At 46.0% G+C, this 9,211-nt stretch overlaps 1 protein-coding gene across 1 annotated transcript; it reads right to left on the bottom strand.

Moving 5' to 3' along the window:
- Positions 1 to 5,973: 5,973 nt before the first annotated feature.
- On the bottom strand, positions 5,974 to 8,931 carry Emd (emerin). The gene is made up of 6 exons (XM_021188129.1): positions 8,585 to 8,931; positions 8,303 to 8,410; positions 8,088 to 8,165; positions 7,743 to 7,876; positions 6,798 to 6,844; positions 5,974 to 6,714 (listed from the first exon to the last, which is right to left on the bottom strand). Exons 1-6 carry the CDS (start codon positions 8,664 to 8,666, stop codon positions 6,384 to 6,386), a joined length of 780 nt encoding a protein of 259 aa, XP_021043788.1. The 5' UTR covers positions 8,667 to 8,931; the 3' UTR covers positions 5,974 to 6,383.
- Between the last annotated feature and the right edge of the window lie 280 nt (positions 8,932 to 9,211).

Below are 9,211 nucleotides of genomic sequence, written 5' to 3'. Positions count from 1 at the left end.
AGCGACTGCTAGATCCTTGGACTTCCATTCACAGCTACTACTGAACCATTGTTGGGATTTGGACTGCAGACTGTAAGTCATCAATAAATTCCTTTACTACATAGAGACTATCTGTAAGTTCTGTGACTCTAGAGAACCCTGACTAATACAGTCTACTACTGTTAACTCTGAACTTTTAGGGAGTGGATTCACAGCTGCCCCTTAGATCTTGGAAAGTGAGTTCTGGAGCCCTACAGAGCCATCACAAGGCTTGCGGCACAACACTTCACCCATGTCTAGGTATTCATGTGCCTTTCTGAGGTACTAGAACCCTTAGGATTCAATGGAACATGGAGTTGTAACCTTGGAGCTTGTAAAAACCCTGGAGGTTGAAGACCAAGCTGAAATGAGAAGCCTCGTGAATCTGAGAAGAACCCAGGCAGGTTTCTAGGGAGCCCCAGAGAAGGCTCAGGGCCCATAAGAACCCTTTTATTAATTTTTATGTGCACTGTTTGCCTGCATATGCATATGTACACCATATATATGCCTGGTGCCTGTGGAAGCCAGAAGAAGTTATCAGACACCCCAGAACTAGAGTTTCAGATATAAGCAACCATGTAGGTGGTGTGACCTAAACCCGGATCCTTTAGAAGAGTCAATGCTCTTAACCACAGAGCCTTATCTTCAGCCACCAGGAACTTTTTTTTTAAAGACTTATTTATTATTATAAATAAGTACACTGTAGCTGTCTTCAGATGAACCAGAAGAGGGCGTCAGATTTCACTATGGGTGTGAGCCACCATGCAGTTTCTGGGATTTGAACTCAGGACCTTTGGAAGAGTAGTCAGTGCTCTTACCCGCTGAGCCATCTCAACAGCTTCCCCTTCCTGCCCCCCTCCCCCAGGGACTTTCTATTTGGTCCTTGGCCATGGATGAATCTGGGAGCTCTTGAGGGAATAAATGGAAATTGGGGAAGTCTGACATAGTAAGGTCATTGTTTCCTTACTCCATGCCAGAAAGCACAAAATTGCCACATAGACACATACCTATATTCTACCTATCTGCAACAGATCTGGGACCTGAGGTGGAGGTGGAGCCCCTTTTTTCCAAAGCCTGATAGCAATCCCTACCTATCCTTGGTCTGTAAGAGCCCCTTCCTGTGCTATCCTTTCCCCCCCCTCACCACCTACTGTCTCATAGCTTTGGGAGGTCAACCTTGACCACATTGACCACAGGCCCCAGTGCAGGTGTTATGCCCTATTTGCTTCTGCCTGGTTCTAATCAGATGCAGTCCAATAGGCATCCTAAACAATAAGTCTCTACTCAGTATACTGTATAAACAGCTGCTGAAGCAGGAGGCTGTCACCATGTCCTTCTAAGGTGCTGTTGGGAAACTGCCTGCTTATCCTGACATCCCATCTATAGAATCATTGATAGAACTTTATGTCCTTAGGATTGACTTTTAAGGAAGTAGCATGCTCATCACCTATAATGGATCACTGGGGAGCTAGGGCCAGACTTCAGTCCTTTACATTGGAACTAAGATGGAAAGTAGCAGAAGGCAGCAACTTGGTTTATAGATACAGTGCTGAGGTGCTGGGGAAGCAGCCAGGTGGGAATGGTTTGCAACATACAAGAGAAACTTAGGGTGTGAGTGGTAAGAAAGAAAGAAAGAAAGAAAGAAAGAAAGAAAGAAAGAAAGAAAGAAAGAAAGAAAGAAAGAAAGAAAGAAAACATTCTTTTTTGGGAGCATTGAACAGAGTTTCATTGAATTGCCCAGGCTGGCTTCTACCTTGCCATCCCTATTTCCATATCTAGAGTGCTGTATTGCAGGTATGTATCATACCACCATGACTAGTTGGTGTACACACGTTTTTCTGCATCATTTCTTTCTTTTTAAAAATAGCACTGGTTCTCTGGATTATTTATTTTTCTGAGACTGTCTCCCTAGTCACAGAATCACAGGCTGGTCTAGAACCCACTAATATACCCGAGAAAGACCTTGCACTTCCAATTCTTCTGTATTCACCTCTGGAGTGCTATAATTACCCGGTGAACCACTACACCCAGCTTATGTAGTATTGGGGGTTCAACCAAGAACATTATGCTTGATATGCAAGCACTCTACCAACTATATCCTAATTCATTACACACACACACACACACACACACACACACACACACACACACACACACGGCTGAGGACCAAACTCAGGGCCTTGTGCTTGCTAGGCAAGTGCTCTACTACTAAGCTAAACCCCCAACCCCATATTTACTTATTTTAAAAACTTATGAGGGCTGGAGAGATGACTCAGTGATTAAGAGCACTGGCTTCTCTCTCAGAGGCCCCAAGTTCAATTCCCAGCACCAACATGGTAGTTCTGATGCCCTCTTCTGACACACAGATGTATATGCAGATAGGGTACTCATACATAATCACATTTTTAAAAACAGGGTCTCCCTATGTAGCTTTGGCTGTGCTGGAACTCACTCTGTAGACCATGCTGAACTCACAGAGATCTGCCTGCTTCTGCTTCCCATGTGCTGGAATTAAAGGTGTGTGCCACCACTCTTATTTTTAAAAACACATTTTAAAATTTTTTTGTTTTATCTGCATGGATATGGATGTGTGCCTGGTACCCAAGGAGGCCAGAAGAGGATGTCCAGTTCCCTGAGATTAAAGTTGTATATCACTATACCCATTACCTTTTTTAGGCAGAGTCTTGCTTTGTAGCTCTAGCTGGCCTGGAGTTCATATAGCCTAGACTAACCTTGCCCTCTTAATCCTCCTGCCTCGGCTTCTCTCATGCTGGGAATGCATGCGTCTATTACCAGTCTGTTTTCTTTCCTTTTTATCTCAAATATATAAAACAATGTTAAGTGGGGGTGGTTCATGCCTATAGTCCCAGTACTTGGGAGGCTGAGGTAGTCAGATAGTCTCCAGTTCTAGGCTAGTTTAGGCTACATAGCAAGACCTTATTTTCAATAACTTTTTTTTTTTTGAGACAGGGTTCTTTGTGTAATCCTGAGTATCCTGGAACTTACTATGTAGATTAGGCTGGCATCAAACTCAGATCCTCCTGCCTCTGCCTCCCAAGTGCTGGGATTAAAGGCATGCACCACCACTGCCAGGCCTTTATTATTTTCTTTTTTTTTAATTTTTTATTTATTTATTATACGTAAGTACACTGTAGCTGTCTTCAGACACTCCAGGAGAGGGTGTCAGATCTTGTTACAGATGGTTGTGAGCCACCATGTGGTTGCTGGGATTTGAACTCCGGACCTTTGGTAGAGCAGTCGGGTGTTCTTACCCACTGTGCCATCTCACCAGCCCCCCTTTATTATTTTCATATGACCAAAATGTATATGCACATCATATGGATACAGATACTTATGAAGGTCACAAGAGGTTGTCAGATCACCTAGTACTGGAGCTGTAAGACTTGGATGCTGGGAACTGAAGCTATCTGGATTACCAAGTGGTATTTTTTTGTTTTGTTTTGTTTTTTTGATTTTTCGAGACAGTGTTCCTCTGTATAGCCCTGGCTGTCCTGGAACTCACTTTGTAGACCAGGCTGGCCTCGAACTCAGAAATCAGCCTGCCTCTGCCTCCCGAGTGCTGGGATCAAAGGTGTGCGCCACCACGCCCGGCACGTGTTTTTTTTTTTTTTAAAGACTTATTATTTATTATTTGTAAGCACACTGTAGCTGTCTTCAGACACTCCAGAAGAGGGCGCCAGATCTCGTTACAGATGGTTGTGAGCCACATATGGTTGCTGGGATTTGAACTTAGGACCTTCAGAAGAGCAGTCAGTGCTCTTAACCAGTGAACCATCTCTCCAGCACTAGCAAGTGCTCTTAACCATTGAGTCATTTCTCCAGCCCCCACAAGTGTTGCCTTCAGACACATCAGAAGAGGGCATCAGATCCCATTACAGATGGTTGTAAGCCACCATGTGGTTGCTGGGAATTGAACTTGGGACCTCCAGAAGAATGCTCTTAACCACTGACCCATCTCTCCAGCCCTAGCAAGTGCTCTTAACCACTGAGTCATTTCTCCAGACTCCATATATTATTTTTTGGGGCAGGGTTTTACTGTGTAACTGTTGCTGGCCTTAAATTCAGAGATCCACCTGCCCATGTCTCTCCACTGCTGGAATTAAAAGTATGTGCCACCACACTTGGCCCTATGGTCACTTAGGAGGCAAAGAAAGGCAAATCTCTAAGTTCAAGGCCAGCTAGGTCTACAGAGTGTGTTCCAGAACAGCCAGGGCTATGCAGAAAGACCCTAACTCAAAATAACAAAACACAGATTTAAAAATATATTATTTGTCATGGCTTTCATGTGGTGGTCAGAGGACAACTTACAGAAGTTGATTCTCATTATTAGGGTTGGTGGCAATTTTCCTTACATATTTAGCCATCCTCATGTAGTTTTTGTTTTGTAGACCTTGAACTCAGAAATCCGCCTGCCTCTGCCTCCGGAATGCTGGGATTAAAGGCGTGCGCCACCACGCCCAGCCCAGAATTTAATTTTTTAAATTTTCATTTTGAGACACTGTCCTGGAACTCCAATATGTACATCAGGGTACCGTTAAATTCAAAGAGATCCTTCTGTTTTCTGCCTTCTAAGTGCAGGGATTAAAGGTGTTTAGCACCATGCCTGGATAAAAAAACTTTAATATTATGCAATATGTATCCAGGACAGAAAACTGTTGGGATGATAATTCACTGTGTGAAGGTGTGTATGTCCTTCCTCACCTGCCTAAGGCACCTCCTGACTTGTTTAGAGGATAATCAGGACTTCTGGGTAGAGAGGGAGACTCTGGGAAAGTCAGAGGTGGGAGATTCAGAACATATGGGACTAAGGAGAGATAATGAGCTATGTGGCAGCATGTAGAAATGGGTTAAATTAAGAGCTAGGGGCTGGAAAGTTGGCTCAGCAATTAAGAACACTGACTGCTCTTCCAGAGGTCCTGAGTTCAATTCCCAGCAACCACATGGTGGCTCATAACCATCCATAATGGGATCTGATGCCCTCTTCTGGTGTGTTTGAAGAGAGTGACAGTGTATTCATATGCATAAAATAATAGTAAATCTAAAAAACAAAATTAAGAGCTAGTTGGAAGCAAGCTAGCCAAGGCCAAGCTTTTATAATAAAAGGTCTCTGTCATTATTGGGAACTGGTGCCAAAGAGACAGCTTGGTTAGTTACATTTGGCACCCCACATCTGTGCCAGCTCCCAATGTCAAAGACCTTTCATTGCTCCAACTAGCTCTTATAACTTAACTCATTTATACTAATCTACATTCTGCTACGTGGCTCATAACCGCTCCTCAGTACCAGTCACCAATTTCTTCCTCCATGTCTGGCTGACGAACCTCTGGCCTCTGATTCTTTCCCAGAGTCCCTCTCTCTGCCCAGAAAGTCCCGCCATTCAGCTCTTTATTAAACCAGTAGGTACCTTAGGTAGATGAGGAAGGACAGAAACATTTTAACACTGTACAAAAAGATTATCTCCAAAGAAAACCTGGAAACTGAGCAAGAATAAACAGGCAAAGAGTTAGGGTAGCCATGGGTGCACTGTAGTCTTTGATTCTACCCCATGCCACCAATCCCAGGAGCTGAGTAACAATGTACTGGCATGATGCCTCATTTCTTTTCTATCCTTCTAACCTAAAATGTTGGTGTTAGCCTCTCCTGACTAAAGTATCTGCATGTGTTGTCACATGCGGTTTTGCCTACATTTCCCATAGGCTTACCTACACATTTGATTACACGGTAGTTATTTTTCTAAGTGGTTATAAGTACTTCAGGGAGTAGGCCCAGAAATGGCCACAACCAAAACATAGACTTATCTGTAGGTAGCATTTGATTCCTTCCCCAAGGCCAAGCACAACCAAAGGGAAAAGCCACACTGAGTTTGGAGACCTAAAACCAACCACCTGTACCATGGCAGTCCAGCTCCTACCCCAGTAGGAAGAATCAACAAGATAAAAATAAACATGTTTATTATTGTGTCCATGAAAGCAAAGCCAGGGTGGTCTTTGTTAATACCCCCTGAAAAGGTGACAACAAACAGGCATGCATGACAACTACCACTGCCACCACCAAGTTTTCCTCTAATGAAGTGAGGTCCTCCCACCAGACCCCCATACCCTAAGGGTCAGAGGCAATAGGGCTAGGAGGCTCCAGAGGAAGGTACATGTGGGCCTACTAGGCTGTAGAAGGCCAACATTTGCTGCTTCCTTTGCAAGATGAGGTGGGAGACAAGCACTGCCTTAGGCTAGGCCCTGCACCCAACTAGAACACACAAAAAAGCCCCTACCCACCCCACCCCCAGCAAACACAGCTAAGGCAATCAGCCAAAACTCCTGGTAAGAGCTGCTCTGAAACCAATACCCTTAGGGATCCATCCAGAAGGGGTTGCCTTCTTCAGCTTGTATGGAATAGTAAACAAAGAGCAGAAAGGCAGCAAAGACCAGGAAGAGTAACAGCTGGCCCCAGAGTGGGACCTGTCGATCCTGGCCCAGAGCAGCAGCAGGGGCCTGCTTTTCTGGCCGAATAGCACGTCTGGTAAGCCATGAAGAGGGTGAAGACGAAGAGGAGGACACAGAAGAGGTGGAGGATGTAGGATAATATGATAAGCCCAGGGAGCTCCTAGAGACATTGGAAATGGGGCGGTAGTGTGCGATGCTCTGGTAGGCACTGTCTCGGCCATAGATGGGGCGCTCCCTGTAGCAGAAGAAGGTGACAGGTAGGCAGGAGAGTCTTGAGACTCGAATTTGTCTCTGCCCCTACATGTGTTCACTACTTACCTATCCTTGCCTTCCTCTTCTAAAGAAGAGAAAATGTCATCACGCACCTGGAGGATAATTAGGATTAGAAATGGGGAAGAATGGTTTTCCCTAAATGTCTCTGGCTAGCCTGCTCTAATCACATCCTAGGGACCAGAAAATTGCCCCCCCCATTCTGAGTATGTGGGGTCTCTTTATCTGTGGTGCCTTGCTGCTCAGTTACTAACCCTGTTGACTTTGTTCCAGTATCCTTTTATTCCCCAGGATTCTCAGGAGGCTTAAATCTATATCCTAGATTAATTACTAGAGTGCAGGAGCTGTTATATATTCTCTGATCAAAAAAGTTTGTGGGTTGAAGGGGTGGTTCAGTGGTTAAGAGCACATAATATTCTTCCTAGGTACCTGAGGTCAATTTCCAGCACACACATCAGGCAGTTTACAACTACCTATAGCTCTAGCTCTAGGGGGAATATGACAATTTTCACCTCTGTAGGTGCCAGCACTCATAAATACTACCCACAAACATGTATGTGAGAATTCTGGAATTTTGGCTTCTTTAAGAAACACAGAAATATTGTAAGAATATGTTTTTGTTTTAATCTTATGTGTGGGATATGGGGCTGCTTCACAGCAGCCAACTATGATTTGCTTCATGCTTTTAGCAAAGGTGTGTTTTTGCGAGTTTCAGACAGTTTCTACAATTGTGTGAATCTTTAAAAAAAAAGCCAAAACACCAAAACATTTGTATGTGCTGCTGGAGATGAAACCATTCGTAAATACTCTTCCGCTGAGCTATATATCCATCCCCAAATCTAATAGTTTTAAAGGTTCCAACATAGAACTTTTAACCCAACAGCTGTATGCTGACCCTAACCATATTTGAAAGCCTAAGATCCACTCTCTGCACCTATTCAAACCTAGAATTCCCTAAGGCTGTACCCCAGGTATACCTACCAGCCAACTCACCTGGTGATGGAAGGTATCAGCATCTACAAGTGAGTTCCCCGGCTGGCGGAAGCTCTTGGACATGCCCACAGACTCAGGCTCCCCATATGTCCTGGTGGTCAAATAACTTTCCTCATAGTAGTCATCATTATAGTCTTGGGGAGGAAAACAGTGGTAGAGGAAAAAGTGGTACTCCTTAACTGGCCTCATCTCCTCCCTTCCCCAGTCTGTGTGTGCTGTGTCAGTTTCTCCCCTCTGGAGCCACTGAGAACTGGTACAAGGAGGTGAGGTCTGGGGTTTCCCAGTGCCCAAATCCCGGAAGCATGGGATAAAGACATCAGTGCCCACCCTCTATACCTGCCTTACCCTTGCTCTGGTAAAGTAAGGCGTCTTCTTTTTTGGGCAGATCATACATGTCTGAGTCCACAGAGGCTGAATCCAAGTCTGCATGTGAAGAAAGAGGTACAGGACCATTCGATCTCCAGACTTCCCCCTACTCTCTCAGTAGCTTCAGCCACACCCTCCCTCCCTAAGACTTGTGCTCCAAGCTGCTCTTTGGGGCTCTGCAGTTAGGGGCTCACCTGAGAACCGATAGGAGAATGAAGACGATGACGAGTTGGGGGGTAAGAGTCTCCTTCTCTGGGTCTCATACTCGAAGATTTTCTTTTCGTAGAGCTTGCGAGTGGAGCCTGCCCAGACACAGGGTGCGAAGCGGTCAGAGGGCGCGAGCCGAGCACCCCAAGAGCACAAGGGAACACGAGGAGGGGACTTGAGGGGAGGGAGAGGTGGGGAGAACGCTCAGGGAGGAGCGCGGGAAAGCAGTGGACCGAGAGAGGTTCTGAGCGCCACCGGCTGCAGCATACCCACAATAGGCCCATGAGGGATGTTGTACTGGCGTAGCACTGCAGCCAGCTCAGTATCGGACAAAACCGCATAGTCATCCATGGCAGACACGGCCGGCACCTGGAAGCGGTGTTGAACCCCAGGGGCGGCCGGGGCCTATAGACAGGGCCCAAGAAACGGACAGCTCCGAGCCTAGCAGAAGAAGCGCCAGAGCCTCAAGAGCGGCTGTGGGCGCGTCACGCCGCCGTCACGTCTGCGTCACAGCCGTGGCTACGCAGGTTGCGCGCGCTCCTCAGGGCAGGCCCAAACTAGCCAGAACGGCCGGTGCAGACCGGTCTAGCTGAGGGAACAGGCTGGGCTGGCAAACAGAAACGTAATGCTTGTGAGAGATTGGCTCGAACAGGGAGAAGGCGGGGCTTTCAGGGAACTTGTGGGGCAGCGGTTGAGACTTCCTTTGAGAGCTAGGTCGCCTAGGGGCGGAGCTAGCTGACCTCACTAGGGAATGCTTTAGAGCACAACTTGCTAGGGATGAGGCAAGTGATTTGACCAAAACCGGCTTGTGAGATTACCCAACCTGTGAGATCTCACATACTTTTGTTACTTGTTTCATCCTGATTTTATTCCCCCGGTGTTCCAGTGTCTAGGGT

This window comes from Mus pahari, chromosome X, assembly GCF_900095145.1.
Source record: "Mus pahari chromosome X, PAHARI_EIJ_v1.1, whole genome shotgun sequence".
Lineage (NCBI taxonomy): Eukaryota > Metazoa > Chordata > Mammalia > Rodentia > Muridae > Mus > Mus pahari.
The sequence above is the reverse complement of the archived record's forward strand: the minus strand, read 5'-3'. Positions and strand labels throughout refer to the sequence as shown.

What these genes read in the sequence shown, in the direction of transcription:
- Emd (XM_021188129.1), bottom strand. Translation starts at nt 8,666, where the DNA reads ATGGATGACTATGCGGTTTTGTCCGATACTGAGCTGGCTGCAGTGCTA. An exon ending in CTTACTTTACCAGAGCAAGG is followed by an intron (nt 7,877 to 8,087) that starts GTAAGGCAGGTA and finishes TTCCTCCCCAAG; the next exon opens with ACTATAATGATGACTACTAT. An exon ending in CTGATACCTTCCATCACCAG is followed by an intron (nt 6,845 to 7,742) that starts GTGAGTTGGCTG and finishes ATTATCCTCCAG; the next exon opens with GTGCGTGATGACATTTTCTC.